Here is an 18,569-nt window from a genome sequence, read left to right on the forward strand (position 1 = left end):
GCCAAGAACTGAAATTAGGAGCCATGGCTTGAGGGGATAGCCTGCGTCTCCTGCAATGTAAGCATAAAAGCTGAGTGCTCTGCCCAGATAGTACACATTAATACTTACCAAGCAGATATTCGCCAGGCTGCAGATGTGCAGCTAGGCGTGCACGCAGTGGGTTGTGTTCCCACACCCAGGAGTCGTGGCACGAATCTGGGAATCATGGGTTTATGACAATTATGCGCAGCCATGCTTTGCACATCTGCGATGAGGAGCGATATAAAATAGTACTGCATTTATACTCAGAATAAATCCCTTTTTTCTACGCATATGCAGGAAACAATGCGTACTAGTACAGTCATTGGTACAAGGAGCTTCACTTAGAGGGAAACACAGGGTGTAGCACACTGAGGAGGGGGGAGTGTGGGGGCAACGACCCCACCTCTGCTGTACACATAACTACGACTTCCACTGAATGATCGAAAAGCTACGCGTTGCTCTTGGGAAAAAACACTCGTAAATACCAAAGCCAGCTCGTCCAATTGTGATTGTAAGCACTTTCGTGTTGGAAATACCTCCCTGTCGTGTATATACTTCTGCTACGTCTGCTGCCCATATTACCGATTACCTCTAGAATGCACAATTCAATTGCGTATGCATGCCAGTGCAAAAACGGCAACTGGCTCACGCACAAAACACTTGCCACTTATTATTACCGAGGCCTTGCGAGCCACCATCTAGCTCGCACCCAATTCCCTGCAGGTTCTTTTTCATTCGTTTCATTATTACTTTTTCCAGCTTTGGCGTCACAACTGAACAATTGCTCCGAAGGGCGAGTAATAAACGATCTTAACAGTACTTACGATCATGACGTTAGGACATAATAGCCCCTTCTGGACATGAAGCTCGCCGTGTCGGCCAGTCTGAATCCCTCTGGCTTGCGAATGGTGACCAACGTGCCATCGGCACACGCCAGCACCCCTGGGATGCAACCGCGTAGCACAAACTCCACCTTTGCCTCATCCTTAGCAGCTGTTGTCAGTAGGAAGTCCGCCACCCTTTTTCTAGCAGCCACGGTAATGATCGCCTCCGTCACCTCGTGGATGGTGTTGCTCACCGCCGACTGAGACATGCCGATGTGTTCCTCGCGACCAATGCTCTTCTGGAAGCTACCGGTGGCGAAAAATCGCAGCGCGCACAACACCTTTCTCTCTGTGGAAAGGCCACTGGCTCGCTGGCATCCGATGATAGGATCAAGTCGTGGCACAAGCTACGCACTGTTCGTTTGGACAGACGAAAACATTGCAACTCTTCTTCGCTGAACTCTTCAAATGCATCTTTTACCTCGCGTCGTCACCTCTGCTCGGTTAAAGCTACCGCACAGGCAAGGCGAAGTACCGTGTCAGTGGGAAACGCCATGTTGTCTAAGTGCCCCGGTGCCGAAAAGTCGCGCATTTTTTCCATTTCAATCCAATCCAGGCCACCTTGCAGCCATTTCAATCCATCCGGTTGCTTTCGGACAGTCTCTCCGACCGTTCCATCGCCTTTCTCCGAAAACCGAAAAAAAAAAGAGTCACGTGACACTCCAGTCCACGTCACTCATAACGTCACAGCATTCGTCACAGCTTGTATGGGCCAATCGCGTGCGACTCAATGGAAGAGACCGCCTTTGTCCGGATTTGGAACTTTTACATAATTGCGCCACTGAAGCCTGTAAGGACTGGGAGGTTCGCTAAAAAGAAAGTTTTTGCCTCTATGCGGCGGCTAGACGGGAACATTGTGCAACGTATGCAGTATAGCAAAGGCGGCACGGCGTCAAGCCGAGGCGACGCGTGCTGCGTCTGCCACGGACGCGAGCGTCTGTAGGCTGGGCAGCTAGGTCATAGGCTCGGTGCAAAATGTTGAGAAGCGTTCGCTGGGCCACGCATACTTCACGACACGTTTCCCGAAGGCTCGCAACACGAATAATTCTTCGTGTGCCGCAGGCAAATCTGGACTAGCCAAGTGGCCATCATCTTCGTTTTTTCGCTAGCCTTGTGCCACTAGTGCAAGCTGCTCACAAATTTTTTTGACGTTTCCAATATAATTTTACCGCACAAATTTCAACTACGATTTTTTTCCCAAGGTACTGCTGATACTGCGTACGTACGAAGGTGTTCTAAAGTTCCCAGGCCGCCATACCATTGCATTACAAGGGATAGCAGCCTGGAAACTTCTGAAGATCTTTGTACGTGGTCTTGACGTATATCTTTGTAAGTCAGAGTTCTATGGGTCAGAGATGTATCACTGGTTTTGTATTGTGCATCGATTAGCTAATCATTCAAAGGGGTTTGCTGGTACACTTATGACGTGCACATATCTTTTTCGTAATTTGACAGCGAAGCATCCACTTACTAACATTTTCAGACCGCGCTGACGCCATGCCGTCCGGCGGTCGAAGCTACGGCAGCTACTGCTGTGTATCGTGGTGCTTCAACAATGACAGAACCCACAAGAAGCCTGGGACGAGTTTCTTCCGCGTACCACGGGACGGCACGTGTGTTAAAGCTTTTGTATGGTTTGCATGCCTGTAGGCTTACTGTTCGTACTTGCTAAGTGAGGGTAACAATAAAAAATCACCGTTCAAGCACTTCCCCTTTCAGCTGATAGTTCATTGCCAATGCAGGATGAAAGCATGGATGCAGTATGCTGGACGCGATGATCTCTTGAGTAAGCCGGCCAGCCTATTGTACGCAACGTACAGGGTTTGTAGCGACCATTTTACTGCTCAAAGTTTCATGGACCCTGGGCACACAAGGCTTACAAGAATGGCTGTTCCCAGTGTGCAACCAGCTGCACCATGTAAGTGATTGACTGAAACTCAAATATGTGCATAGCAGCCACTTGTATTGAATCAGTGGCGACAGTTAACCGTGAAGATCTTTGTAGCTGATGGAGAAACCTCACTACAGAAGTAACACTTGGAAAGTCTTAAATTCTGTGAATTGTGGGCTATTACCTTCCTAACAGCAGCTTTACATTTCTGTCATTTTTTGATGCTCTGGACCTGCGCAACTTGTTTTGAAAGACTTTAAAGGGCTATTTTACGTTACCTTCAAGCCTGAGTGCACATGTACGTATACCTTTCATCAGTGAAAGCTGCCACTGTTGAGAATTCCAAAAATCACAAATTACTTGTTTCCTAGTTGGTGCCTTCTCTTTTCTTCCACGTTCGACCAATTTATGCGTTTGAAAGAGCTGTTTAAGTTTCCCCATGCTACAAGCTTTGTAACTTGTACCAACTGCACATATATGCAGGTTCTCTGAGCGTCGCTTCAAGTAGTGACTGTGACATGGCTGCAGAAGCTGCACTGCAAGGTGTGGATGAGCTTCAGTTTGTGTTATTTTAAGCCTCTTACTGACACATTGTCGTAATTTCATTTCTTCAGGACCTGCGGTAGAGGCTTCAAAAAGCGGCTCCCACACATTGAGGTGCCCCGATGAACAGGGTGCGTTCAGTGTCGCGATTTGTTTTTTTTTTTTACCCAAATTGACTGTTGACCAAACCTCTGCAGGTGGCAGCTCCGTTGTAGCTGGTGAAATAATTTCTGCTGATTTCGTCTTGCCGGAGAAAACCTTAACCAGTCGTTCAGCTGTCACAAAAGCAACTTGTGTGACCGGTAAGTTGTATGTTCACTTCAACACCAGAGTGGATTGATATAGAGACTTCCGCAGGCTTCTTGGAAGATTGTTCCGACAGCACTGTCCGAGGCACTGAACAAGCTTCACAAGACCCTCCAGAAGACGTCTTTGCCAACAGCTCCACGCCTGAGTGCCCTAGAGAAAATGGTGACTATGCTTTTATTGCAGCAGTTTTTAATGTGCTATTTTATGTTTAGGACATTCTGAGGAAACTATCCTCAAAAGGACACTACGTGTGCACTTACAAAATGTAAGGGTGGGCTCTCAGTGATTTTCATTTTTTTTGTGCATTGTCAACATTGTGAATGGTTTGTTTTTAGGTAGTGGAATCGAAAACTTTGTACCACAGAAAGTTGTGCACCTTGGGTCTGAAAGAGCGAGGAAAGTGCTCGTATGGGGTTAGTTGTTCTTCGCTTTTACATCAATTTTTTTGTTTATTGCAGTGCATTCCTGTGTGCCAGCGACAATGTCTCCATCAATGAAGTACAAGCAAACCATTAAACATCTACAAGCCAAAGTAGCAGCACAGCGGAAAACTATCAAAAGACTGCAGAGACAGCCTCACCAAGCACCATCATCGACTTCGAAGGCCCTTGAAGTTATCCGACCACACGTCACCGAGGAGGTTTTTAAACTTCTTTCTGCACATGTTCGCTTGAGGCCCAAACGCAAGGGCAAGCGGTTTCCCGTGTGGTTCAAGAAATTCGCTCTTCACTTAAACTTCCGAGGTCCGCGAGCATACCGATTTCTGGCCCCATATTTTTCTTTGCCCTCCCGGCGTTCATTAGGGAGGTGGCTAGCTAATGTAAAGATGACTCCAGGCATAATTCCAGGAATCCTTTCTTCCATTGCAACAAATACTCAAGCTTGGAATGAACGAACCGAGTGTGCGCTTTAGTTTTCGACGTAACAGCACTCAAAAAAATTTGTACTATGATGCTGCAAGAGATGTTGTCCAGGGTTTTACAGATGATGGCACTCATCACACTTCAACTATCGCTGATCGAGCACTGGTTTTTCTTCTTGTTGGCGTTTCGAGAAAGTGGGTTCAACCGGTTGCTTTTACTATCGGGCACACGTCAACACCATCTTCTGTTATGCATAACTTGCTGGTGTCACTCATTTTGGAGCTTAGGAGCATTAATATTGCAGTGAAAGCAGTCATTTGTGACCAGGGCAGTTCAAATGTAAGTCTCGCTAACCAACTAAGAGTGACAGTAGCAAAGCCTTTTTTTGAAGTTAATGGTGAGCGGGTATATTACATTTTTGATGTTCCGCATTTAATTAAAACAACGCGCAATGTCCAAGCACACAAGTTATACATTGGGGATGACATCGTTAACTGGTCGCACATTGTAAGCCTTTACCAATCCTCACATAAGTTGCGGTTGCGATTGGCTCCAAAGATGACTGAACGGCACGTTTATCAGAAACCTTTTTTCTAATATGAAGGTCAGCAGAGCAACTCAGGTCCTCAGTGCATCAGTTTCGATTGCTATCACGGCATTGGTGTATGCGAAGGTGCTGCCTGCCTCGGCCATCCCTACAGCTCAATTTTGTGATCGTATGGACAGGATTTTCGATGCCTTGAACAGCTCGAGTAAAAAAAGAACTTCGCAAAAGCTGCGGCATGCAATCACGAAAAATGATTCAGAGCTGATTGACTTCCTCCGAGGCCAGCTTCCCTGGATTGCATCATAACAGTTTGTTGGCAGACGTCAACCACAAACCATCGTAGGTTAGCAAATTACAATTCAGGCAATTTGTCAACTATGGGACGACCTCTCCAAAAATTACAATTTTGAATACCTGTTAACACGCAGGCTTCAACAGGATCCTCTGGAGAACATATTTGGCCACATTAGGCAAAAACAGGGTTGCAACACCAACCCCAATGTAGCACAATTTATTTGTGGCCTGAAGCACATCTGTATAAGAAAACTCTTCAAGCTGTCAGAGTACGGAAATGTCGAGGATGATGAATGTGACCTCCTCCAGGAGCAGCTCTCGCCATTCTCTCTCACCAGTGCGCCTCTTGTGGATAATGAGGAGTGTGCACAGCCACAGCCTGACGACTTTCCCGCTCTAGACGATCTCTCTGAACTTGCGACAAACGTTTACTCCCATATTATCGATGACTCCGCTGCATATTATGTAGCTGGTTTTCTCATCAAACAATTCCTTCGGAATGCATGTAACGGTTGCAGTTGCCCACAGTTACTGAAAGACGACAGTGAGACGCTTAAGGGTACCCACCAGTATTTCACAATGCTCAAAGCATACCACGTCCCCAGCAAACTTTTTGGGAATCTCACTGTGCCATCAGAAGTAGCTTTTGCATACGTACAACAACTTGAATCTCACTTTCTTGCCATAATTGAGGCCACTGCACATCACCTGAAAGTGTGCGATGTTTTGTATCACCATCTGTCAAGTGTTGGCGATTTTCATTTCTGTTCTGCTGGGTGTCGCGCGAAGTTTCTGAAAATGTTTTGCCGGGTTCGTTTATGTTGGCATGTGCATTTTGTGAACCGAAACTTAGATAGGGCTATAGGTTCCAGTCTTCAATCTCAGGCATACAGCTTGACAAGTCCAAAGGTTAGCGATTAGCGGCGGGTTTACACTAAAGTATTCGAGTTGAGCCGAATCCTGCAATAGCTTTGTTATGTTATTACTTCGTTACAGCAGACTTCATTATGGTCTTATATGCTTATATTCAGCTCAAATGGACTAGCCACTCCTTCGTTGCATACATTGTTTAGGTTACCCGCTATGAGGAGTAGGGACACTGTGTATTCGCTCGAAGTGATTTGCATAACCTTAAAAAGAATGTTGGGTATCCTGTCTGTATTTTCGTAGCAAATGCGGGCGAACTGTACACTTTACTGTGGCTCGCTTGGTCACTGTGTATGCTTTATCTCTCCAGCTCAAGTAATATATCGATAACAAAACCGTTGTTGAAATGTCTTCGAGCGGGTAAGGAACACAGTATGAAGTGGGCACGGTTCACGTTATCACGCTTTTCGTATTTTAGCTTCTCGTCAACCTCCTCATCTTGCCCATCAAAATTTTCAAAAGAATACTCAAACTTGTAGCGTTTGATGGGGCTGTGGACGCTGCCATTTTATTTTTATATAGCTTTTGAGTGATAACGTACGATGTAGAGCCTTTGTGAAAAATAATGAGCCAGAGTGGTTTCCTTCTGCTATTTATTAGCCCTATAAAACCGCTCTCGTAGCACCAATTAAGGTCCACAATTCTGGATAAGTGATGACTACAATTTATTTTAGCTCGCAAGTGTCGCAGCAACACCCAGACGCAAATCACTTGGGATCTTAAGTTTTTGATGAAGGCGACGCATAACAAAAGCCACAAAACCTTCCAGTGTTGTAGCATAAAGTTTGTCTTTCACGTAGTGAGCGAGCTGCAAAGCCCTACCTTTCTGAGGACAAGCAGGCATCAAGTCTGCTTTTTTTCATTTTGGACTAGCTGTTCTTAAGCACAGCCAGCACACTGCACCTTTGCCTTTCTGCTATATTGTGTCGTGTGGTTTCTGTGTGCTATTTTTTATATGCATTATTTCGGTTAACCCCAGGCGTGATTCGCGACTTCATTGCTGTGTATATGTCACTTCTTCCTTCTTCATCAGCATTGTGCGCTGTTTTTTTGCCATAGACCCTTACTTACCCACTGGCCCGGTGTGTCATACTTCACCAGCTTCTCGGCTTCTGCCAACTCTAGCGATGTGTGCGTTGTCTGTGTTCTCTCTGTATTTGTTACAATTTATTTGTAAGGCGAGATGCATTTGTTGTCTACCTTTGTCATATTGTGCTTTTTATATTCTCAGACTCTACCTTGCCTTTGAATAAAACATTACGGATACTCTGTCTCTTTGACTGATATATACATTGATCACTCGTTCCAAAAGAAAAACACAAGCACGATGAATAAAACCGTAGTGAATTATCATTACCTGCATCTCTTTTTATTATAACTTAATCGAAATAAATATACGTCACGACCGATTCGCACGAACCACTGAACAAAACAAAACTGGGAATCGCTAAATCAAAACGACCTACAAAAACTATCCATTTGGGCGATGAATAGTGGTCTGAAATCATGAACTTTCGTCATAGCCAAACGTCGGTTATGCAAAGTAATTCAAAATTTGCGCCAGTGAAACCGAAACAGGAAGCGCACGCCACTTGCTCTCACCAACCACTAGGTGTGCTAGGGTCGATTGGGCCGCTGGGGTCTACGGGAGTGTCCACTCTTAACCTTTATTTCTCTATGAACGAGCCGAGATTCGAGCCGAGACGCGAGTGGCGTCGGACGTATCCGATCGAGTTCCTGCACCGAGTCCAGTTTCCTTATACATGTAACCACTGCCGATTCACCTGTAACATAGCACAATACAGTTTTAGATGCGGAGCATCTTATACTCGCGCCTTGTAGTGCGCCGTCCGCGCCGTCCGCACCGCTTCTCGAACATTCGACAGCTGACACGCGCGCATGCGCCGTCGCGCCGTCGCCCACTCTTCCACCATCTGTGCATCCCTTGCTCCTCTACACACCGCGCGTGCTTCACTCCTCCACCGCCCCGCCGCGGTGGTCTAGTGGCTAAGGTACTCGGCTGCTGACCCGCAGGTCGCGGGTTCGATTCCCGGCTGCGGCGGCTGCATTTCCGATGGAGGCGGAAATGTTGTAGGCCCGTGTGCTCAGATTTGGGCGCACGTTAAAGAACCCCAGGTGGTCAAAATTTCTGGAGCCCTCCACTACGGCGTCTCTCAGAATCATATAGTGGTTTTGGGACGTTAAACCCCACAAATCAATCAATTCACTCCTCCACCATCTGTGCACCCTTCCTCCTCTACACACCGCGTTCGACATCTACAATTCTTCTGATTCTCCAGTGGACGCGCATGTGGCGTCGCGCTTCGAGAACATTCAACAGCTGACAGTGCATGCGCCGTCGAGCTGTATATATACTCAAGGTCGGCGCTCGCTCGCTCAGTTGCCGCTCGTCGGTTGGTTTGTACGGCACGTCGACGTCCAAGGTCGCGGTGAAATGAATTCCAACGAATCCACAAACACAATGATCGACGTCCCTTCGACCAGCGCCGCCCTTTCACATACGTGTGTACGTGTTCACTCATTTAACACCCCCTCCTACAACCACGTTAACCAATTTAGACATCGACCCAAGTAAGTCGCAATTTAACACCCCATTTCACAACCACGTTAACCAATTTAGCCATCGACCCAAGTAAGTCGCACTTTAACACCCCGTTAACCAATTATATGCTCCGCATCCTCCTCAGTGTTCCCCCGAGGGAAGCTGCGGGTAATTTTTCTTAAAATTTGAACCCTGCCTTGACTACATTCATTCGGACATCGCTGACATGGCGCAGTCGATAGGATTCGAACCTGTGCGGGGAAACCCCAATGGATCTACATTCATTCGGACATCGCTGACACTGGGTTTCGGCGGCAGGGGAATTTCGGTCGCTGTAGAAAGCGGATGTTTCAGTGTGAACGAGGCATAAAAAGTTCGCGACGTGCGCGTTAACTAAAAGCCGAATGCTCCTGTCTCTCATTCCCCATTAGCAGCCATTGGCATGTACATTGAGCACTATCTGACAAGAAAGGGTTGCTACGTTATACTCGCTGGGTGTAACCTCCTTAGTTTTAGAAAGCTTTAGCGAGCGTTGAGCCGCAGTGCCATGAATACAATGAACCAGTATATACCATGAACTCGAGGTGGTTAAAGATGGGAAGTAGATACGAAGCGCAAGCCATAAGAAAGTAAAAGCCTAATTCTCCTGTCTCTCATTCCCCATTAGCAGCCATTGGCATGTACATTGAGCACCATCTGACAAGAAAGGGTTGCTACGTTATACACGCTGGGTGTAACTTCCTTAGTTTTAGAAAGGTTTAGCGAACGTTGGGGCGCAGTGCCAAGAATACAGTGAACTAGTATATACCATGAACTCGAGGTGGTTAAAGGTGGGAAGTGGACCCGAAGCGTAAGCCGTAAAAAAGTGTGCGTGTGCCACCTCTCGTTTAGTTCTTGGAATGTCCGCTGGAGGGAGGAGCTCCTATATGGGGAATATATTATGAAAAGATGCGAGATGGTGGTACTTGGAGTGTTGAATAGATTGACGAACGGACACACAGACAGATGCATAGATGGACGCAAGAACGGACGCAGGGGCGGATGCGTGGACGAACGCAGGGACGGACGCACGAACAGACGCACGCACAGACGGGCGGATGGACGCATGTACGGTCACACAGGCGGACGCATGGACGGATGGAAGCAAGAACGAATGGACGGACGAATGCTTCGCCCCACTCTCCGTCATTCACTCCGTGGATATGCTGCCATTTTTTTGTCTTCCTTTTCTACTGTTGTGCATTTCTTAAGTTGCATAAGCAGGCGTTTGTGCTCTCCTGACTTTTTTGCTTTTTTCCGCGTTTGCACGCCGTAGTCTTCGTCAAGGTGAAACCAATACTGTGAAACGTGAGCAAGCGCGCATCCCGGTCACCCAGGAATGCCCCTTAGTAACGTCTTCTTTTCTTCGTTTACCAAAGAGTCAATGACCCCAATGTAGGAGTTAGCAAGTATGTGGTTTCCTCGGCTCTAGTAGAATCTTGTTGGGCAGATTCACAAACTCAGGGCGCGACATGCGCGCTACTGATTACTGCCCCATATCAACTTCCTTCACGTTACAGCAGTTGATGTACGCGTCATTTGCAGAGAGATTTGTCAGGTTGTTTCCACTAAGAGATGTGGCCATGAGGTGACGCAGGGACGGCACAGTGGGATTACCATTCGCTGGCTCAACGAGGCGGTGGTGGCCTCTTTATCATGCCTTATTCATTCAATGTTTCTGCAGCATTTTAGAGGTAATAGGTCTAGTTAAGATGATTATTCTCTGATGATTTCTTTGCACATATATATTGCTCAAGTGTTACTGCTTTGATTTTAGTATTGCGCCTGCTGCCAACTATGATTTCCGATGGAAGCGGAATTGTAGTAGGTCCGTGTGCACAGATTTGGGTGCACGTTAAAGAACGCCAGGTGGTCGAAATTTCCGGAGCCCTCCACTACGGCGTCTCTCACAATCAGATGGTGGTTTTGGGTCGTTAAACCGCACATATCAATCAATCAAGCAATGCTGCCATTTCTGGGGACAGAGGCTATCGACAGGTGGTTAAAGCCTTCAGCCTCTGTCTCCTCTGGGAACACGTGAAATCAAGCTCAATCTAATGGAAATATATTGTTTAAATCTCGTCCTTTCATTTTAAACGGGACTGTTACTAGCCTTGTTATGGTTCAGATTGCGCTTTTTACTGTGAGTCAGCTTGCGTCCCTTGAGATATAAGAATAAAACAAGCCGGGCCCATCAAGAGTTCTACACTCTCAAAGATGGTTAATGATTCAGAGTAGTTGGTACTCTATCATGAGAGACCAGAAGCCCACGCCATCCAGAACGATGATTTTCACACAGAATTGACAGCGTTTAAGATAATTTATTTATGAAAAAAAATTATACATACACAGAAGACACTTATGTGTTACATTGTTCGTTTTCACGACATGCTAATATATCTTAATGTACATTCAAATGCAAAACAGAAATTCGGTGAAGCTGGTCGACTCCTATTGTTTCTTCTTGGGGGGCCGTAATTACGATGCTCAAGGGTACGTGTCATTGTTCAGAATATTCCTTGTGACCCTTACTATTTTTGTTAGCTTTCAATAAATGCTCGCGTCGCTCACCAATTTGTAGCGTCCACGAAGAAAAATTTTTTAAAGATTTCAGAGGTAACAAAACCTTTTTAGTTCAAAATAGCTGATTCTATCAAATACGAGTGTTCAATTAGGATAAATGAGCTTTTGTTCGTGCGCTTACACCTAAACCATGTTGAAAAATTGGTTTAATAGAAGATATTATGAGATAGAGGCGCAACTTTATTAAAAAAAAAGTCCGGCGAGTTGTTCAGGGATCTGGGCAGATATAGCCACCTATAGGTATCGGCTACGAGCCCTTGAGCTCTGGCCACTGCCTCGGTCCACTGGACGGCTCACATTTATTCTTCAAGGACATGGCTGAGCAGAGCACTCTTTAAGCGCTTTTGCTTCGAGGCTGTGTCCTCGTCTAGAGCCTTACCTCTGCCACACACCCACAGCATGTGTTCCAGGGTGGCCCTGGCCTCGCGAAACTTGCAGCGTAACGCACAAAGCTCCAGGTAACAGAGATTCAAGATTACCGGGTTTGGAAACGTCTTGGTCTGCAGCTGTCGCCACGTGACCACTTGCCTTTTGTTCAGTTTTTAGTGTGGTGGCGGAAATTCGCACCTGGCCAATCTGTAATGCAGGGTAATATCTTTAAAACTGGTGAGGCGATCCTCCCACTCCCATTGCTCTATTGACGTCGCTGCAGGGGCGGTGATGGTGATGGTAGCGGCTCGGTCCGGAAACCCTCGAGCCGCCCCGAGCGCCACCTCGTGGCCGGGGAGCAAAGAATTGTGGGTGGGTGCCCATAATGCGTAAACATCTCTATTTTCAATTTTGCCCGCAAGTAAAATTCGTAACGCCTCGGGAGAGACGCAGCCGTAGGCAAAGTTGCGGATGCCGCCTTAGAGTCGCTGATTACCTCTTCGGCCGTGGTGGTGGCTATCTGGGAGCGTGGTAGCCTCTTCTTCTCCTGTTTCTACGTGCTCCGTGCGTACCGTGATGCTAGCCTTGCAAACATTCTCGTGATCTATTACAGCGACCACAAAGCCACGCCTGTGCGCATACCTGGCTGCGGTCCACGAACACGGCCTCTTTTACATTTTCCATACTTCTCCTGTATGTGCTGTGCTTTACTTTCCCGTCTACCTCTGTGGTAATCTGGGAGCATGTTCTTCGGCAAAAGAAGGATCACCAGCCAATCTCTTACGTTGCTTGGTACGTCAGGTTTGACACCGTGCTGAGCGTAATATCTAATTCCTAAACTCTCTAGTATGTGTCTGCCCGTTGTGATTTTCGAAAGGCGCTCGTACAGCACTATGGTCCGTGCCTCTATCAATTAATCCAGCGTCTTGTGGAGACACAGATCAAGTAATTTACTCATGCTCGTGTTCATCGGTAGCCCTATCGCCTGCTCGTACGCAGGAAATATTAATAGCAGTTTTCTATGCAAATAAGGTTTAAAAATGTTCGGCAGATCCCACGTATCTGGGAATCAACGTTATGCGAAGCCTGCAGAGGGAAAGGGACCGTCTTGTAACTTTTTTATTGAGCGACACGTCAGGAACTGACGCTAAATATATGTACAAATATTGTACGCATAGACAAATGTTGAAGACTTGCAGATGTTTATATAACCAGTTGTTTGCACTTGCGCAACAATGCCAACTAGAACATGCGTATCAGCAACACTAGAAGCTCAGGTGAAGCGCATTTGCTGGCGACGCTTCTGACCCTGAACACCGCTACATCAATCAACTTCAGCACATGGTAACTAACCAACATTGACGTTAACCCGACATGACGGCTTTATCAAAGGAGTATAAAAGTAATGTTCATGAAATTAGGTAAGCAGCACAGCAACCACTATTGACGTTTGACGAAGATTAGCGGCTATTTAAAAAAAAGTTCCGAGGCCTGGAGTAGCTCGCTGGTAAAATGCTTCATTGCCACGCAGAATGCTTGGGTTTGATTCTTGCTGGGACCCTGACATTTATTCTTTTCATTCGTCGGCACGACGCTACCAATATCGGGTATATAGTAAAGCTCGTGCGTTCAAATTGCCCATGTCCATTCTCGTCGTTCCTGGGTAGATACTAAGTGTCAATCATCTGTGACACACACCCACATAACAGCGGCACAATCCCGCCCGTGGGTATGTGCCACTCTCTGGTGGAAAAGGCATAACGATGTACGCAACGGGAGTTTGACATTATTCATGTCTTGACCAGCCGATCATAATCGTCGAACCACCTTACCTTCCCATACTAATTTTGGTTCACGCCAAGTTAAGCGGGTGACCACGAAGCACCCAAGTGTAAGTGGCTAGATATATAGATAGATAGATAGATAGATAGATAGATAGATAGATAGATAGATAGATAGATAGATAGATAGATAGATAGATAGATAGATAGATAGATAGATAGATAGATAGATAGATAGATAGATAGATAGATAGATACGCTCAAAGTCCACAGTTCGCAAAGAAATTCGCATTTAAAATCGCATTTAAGAATCGTTTTCTCCCTAAAATCTCAAGTGAAAGTCTAAGTAGTCTTTTGTAGAGCTTGCTTACCTGCACTGTGACTATTCCTGAGGCAAAGCCTATTTTTCGCTACGCAACACAGCAGCCATGCAGCAAAGCCTCGAGATAGATAGATAGATAGATAGATAGATAGATAGATAGATAGATAGATAGATAGATAGATAGATAGATAGATAGATAGATAGATAGATAGATAGATAGATAGATAGATAGATACGCATTACGTCGCCGAAGCTCACTAAGAAAAGCTTTGCTGTTAAAATGATCGCTACTCAAAGAATGGAAGCTGCCGAGACAGCAAATCGAATTTGCTTAAAGAACATTTTGAGATTTTCTGTTTTTTTTTTAGGTTTGCGTCATCACCGAATGAACTTCTGCTGATTTTTTTTTTTGGTAGGGCTCAGCTTGGTTTCAGATTGTCTTATAAAAAAGTTGTATTTGTCTGAGACATAATGACATCAACACAATGCCACACTGAAAACAACCAAAGCAGTCATAACTATTAACACATTACACCTATGACACCTTTTCACGAGCAACGTACTCTTTTGGTCTGAACGATCATTGTTAGAAAGCTCTATAAAAGGTCATTCGTAAAAGAATTCAAGATGCTTTCACCTCAGCAAGCCTCCATTGATCTTATTTTCAATTCATGGTGCTGTGTCCCCAGAGTATTGACTTCATTCTTTATTACGACTGACCAATAACAAATAATCTGGAGTTCTTAGGATCAATTGGCCTCATGACGGTACGCCTCTTAGCTTTGATCAGGCTGATGTTAATGAACCTGAAAGTTTTCCATTTATAGTAACCTTTGCCTCACTTTGAGACAGGTATTTTATGAGTAAAAATGGCTTTATAGAGTATTGCAATTGAATATTCTACCGTGTAACACATATGAAGACTGGTGTTTAAAGGTAATATTCAAAATAAACAATGCAGCCCTCTCGTTTGAGTTACTGTAATGCTGTAAGTCTCCGTAAAACGCAGAAACATCCACATACACCTTTGAAATTATTTTCGATATATTCAGTATAGCGTGAGCATCAACGGCAGGATTCGGTACACTGTAATATCGGCTACAAGTACCAAGGTCGGCGATACGACAATCAGCGCGATTCACACTTTCTGAACACACGATTGCGCAGATAATGCTGAGAGCGGGCACATATTTCTATGCGAATGAAATAGAACAGCGAATCTCCAATACTTCTCGTTACTTCTAGCTAAAGTAAAATGCTAACACTTGAAGAAGGCATAGCTTGTAGGAAAATAATAAGTAACTGAAAGTTTCTACGAGCGTTAATAAACTGAGCTGTGTCTCATGTCTAGATAATTGATTCATTAATGGCGTAGCTTGCAAGTATAAATACATTAGGAGAGGAGATATTTCCAAGAACATGAGCTACTTGCAACATCTTGTGCATGAAGCGATGTAAGATGCATTATTGTCATCAGGCCACTGAACTCACGTCACAAAAACGACAATGCGCCAACTCACCTGCAAAGACAAAACTACAGGAATTTGCATTGTCCACTATTTAGCGTAAAGTAAGTTTTATTCTAAACAAGGGTATTGTACAAAAAAGCAGATATTTTAGAAGACGAGTGCTGTTACGTTTTGTACAGCAGCGGTAAGAAAACAATACTGGCAAGCGAAAAACAATAATCTCCTCAAAAAAAAAAGACAGGTAATAGAACTTGAGACTACTGCGCAGAGGAAGAATGAGAGAGCAACAAAAGACATGAATCAGACCGATAATTGTTTTGCGAAACACACCGACAAATTCACTGATTGCTACACATGTATAGTATATAAGGTCTCTTTAGGCTATGGCTGCTTCTGCGTGCGCCAGAGATGCCACTGAATTGACCAGAGAACATTGGAGCTCAAGAGATCGTTAGCCAAAGGCTGAACGTCTAATCTTTCTATACAATTCTGACAGGTGAATGCAGGTCAAAAGTCTGAAAAGTCGACGAATGCGCAGGCTTGTGCCGGCATAGAAATCAATAAACGCGTCTGGTAATTGAGGCATGGCATATAGGTTATACTGATAACGCACGTGTGAGCCAACCATCGATTGGATTCTACAAGGATGAAATCCATTGTTTAACCTGGCCGCGGTGGTCTAGTGGCTAAGGTACTCGGCTGCTGACCCGCAGGGCGCGGGTTCGAATCCCGGCTGCGGCGGCTGCATTTCCGATGGAGGCGGAAATGTTGTAGGCCCGTGTGCTCAGATTTGGGTGCACGTTAAAGAACCCCAGGTGGTCTAAATTTCCAGAGCCCTCCACTACGGCGTCTCTCATAATCATATAGTGGTTTTGGGACGTTAAACCCCACATATCAATAAAATCCATTGTTTAGAGGTTATCTTTCACGCAGACCACCTGGCATTCAAAATTTAGTCTTCCGCATATAGTTTGTCTATGACAAACTAGATGGCGCCACCTTACTAAAACACGGAAACAATGGAAGCCATCGAGACTGCGACGGACGTCTGGGATTCAACAGAGGCCATCGTGGTTCTGCACGCCGGTCTCAGCGACATTCAAGACGACACATCTCCACATAATTCAACTGAGAAGTTCAAGTCCCAAATAACTTCCTGGAAGGCAAGAGCCAAAGGCCACCTTTTCGTGATGTACGGCGTCCCAGAAGTGGGACCCAAAGACGATACCATGCGGATAAAGTGCGAGTTGTGGAATCAAAACTTACGTCAACTTTGCTCAGACATTGGAACACGCGTGGAGTTCGTCAGTGTCACAAAGGCTCTCCAGGATAAGATGAATGGAACTTCCTACAGTGAATACGTCGCCGAGCAACTAGGACAACAATTGGGACGCAGACTATGCGCTTTTTTAGGGCTTCGCCCGTCGGGCAACTACAAGCACAGGGCATGGAAGGTGAAACCAACAACCTCCATGATGACTGCCCTGGGACAGGCAATCCTACAGAGGAGGCAGAAGCGCTCCTGGCGCAGGACGCAAAGAAAAAGACGGCCCGTCGTCGCCGCAGCCGCAAGAAGAATGAGAACATACATGTAGGCTTCCTTAACCTACATGGTGCTCGAACGTCGATCAAAAGGGAAGAATTATATCAGATGATAGGTGACGAAGACATAGAGATATATGCCGTGGCTGAAACACACCTTCGAGTCATGGAAGAGCCACCAGTACATAAAAGTTGGCAGTGGGCTGGCTTGAACCGTTCAGGGGAATCAAGGAAAGGGGGAGGAATAGGTTTCCTGTGGAAAACGAGGTCAGCTTGTGAGAAACTGGACAGCCCGTGTGTTGAGCATATGTGGGTCGAGGGCTACCTGCAAGGGCTCGCAGTCCTGGTAGGGGTGGCCTACTTGGCCGTATCTGCTGGAGCCGATGCTGGAAACTCAAGAATGGCGCAGTGCATCAGGGAAGACGTGGCAAGATGGGCAAGCCAGCGAGAGGTTCTCATTATGGGCGATTTCAATGGGCACCTCCAAGCTCAGGATGGCTTCCAAGATACCAATGGGGAACTACTACTGACACTGGCAGGTACACTCGCCTTAGATGTGCTAAATATTCGTCCAGAATGTGAAGGACAGTACACCCGGAGCGCCAGGAACAGTCGCAGCTGTATAGATTACGTACTTGCGACACCTGCTTCAGCACGACGTCTCACCCACATGAACATCGATGAAAAGGGTGAACTCAGCATAGGAAGTGACCACAACCGAATCAAGTTGAGCTTTTCTCGATCCTCCTGGCGAAAAATTGCGAAGGAACATCGCAACCCAGCTGAGAGCCACCTCCCGCAGTCGGAGTATGCAGCAGTCGCGGAAGCATTCGAGCAGAACTTTCAACCGAAAAAACCACCAACATATGATCAATTTGTGCTCGAACTGCGACGCATCATGAAGAAGCACGAAATTCGCGTCAATTCCCACGGCGGCCTAAGGCGCAAAGGCTGGTGGGATGAAGAGGTACAAGTGGCCCTTATTGCAGGACGAACGGTGAATCACCTACACAGAGCGGATGTTAGGACATCACCCGGAGAGGAGTGCATGAGTACCTGGGAGGAATACCTCCGCCTCAAAAGAGAGATGCGGATCCTCGTACAAAGCAAAATAGCTCAGTACAATAGCAGACAATTGCGAGCTACCACAGAGGCAGGGCGTAACGGTGCAAACAAATTTTGGAAATATGTGTCTTCGTTAGATCACCAAACTCCAGCACCTGAAATTCGACACCACTCTAGCAACCTACCGGTCACCGACCTCGCAGCGCACCTCACGACCCACATGCACGAGCTCTTATATCCCACACATGACGAATAGACCTCAGCAGTAAACGGCGACCCGGATGAGCCTCACCAATCAAGTGAAGAGGACCATTGGCAGATAACGAGGATCGCTCTTGAGCGTGCACTCCCGCGTATTAGTGCAAGCACTGCTGCCGGACTGGACGGCATACCGGCGGGCCTTGTGAAATGCTTGGGGAAGCCTGCTCGAGAACACCTCGTGGGAATTTTCAATACCATCCACAAGAGCGGCCCAAAACCACCCGACTGGCAATGTGGCAGAGTAAGCCTCGTGTGCAAGAGAGGAGGCGACGCTGGACTGCTGGGCGACTATACAC

General features: G+C 46.2%; 1 protein-coding gene across 1 annotated transcript; it reads left to right on the top strand.

The window, feature by feature from the left end:
* Nucleotides 1–1,972: 1,972 nt before the first annotated feature.
* Nucleotides 1,973–14,336, top strand: LOC142772225 (uncharacterized). The gene is made up of 6 exons (XM_075874423.1): nt 1,973–2,518; nt 2,648–2,823; nt 3,280–3,339; nt 3,411–3,470; nt 3,537–3,641; nt 14,305–14,336. Exons 1-6 carry the CDS (start codon nt 2,403–2,405, stop codon nt 14,334–14,336), a joined length of 549 nt encoding a protein of 182 aa, XP_075730538.1. The 5' UTR covers nt 1,973–2,402.
* Nucleotides 14,337–18,569: the final 4,233 nt, after the last annotated feature.

Source organism: Rhipicephalus microplus, chromosome 9 (assembly GCF_043290135.1).
Source record: "Rhipicephalus microplus isolate Deutch F79 chromosome 9, USDA_Rmic, whole genome shotgun sequence".
NCBI lineage: Eukaryota > Metazoa > Arthropoda > Arachnida > Ixodida > Ixodidae > Rhipicephalus > Rhipicephalus microplus.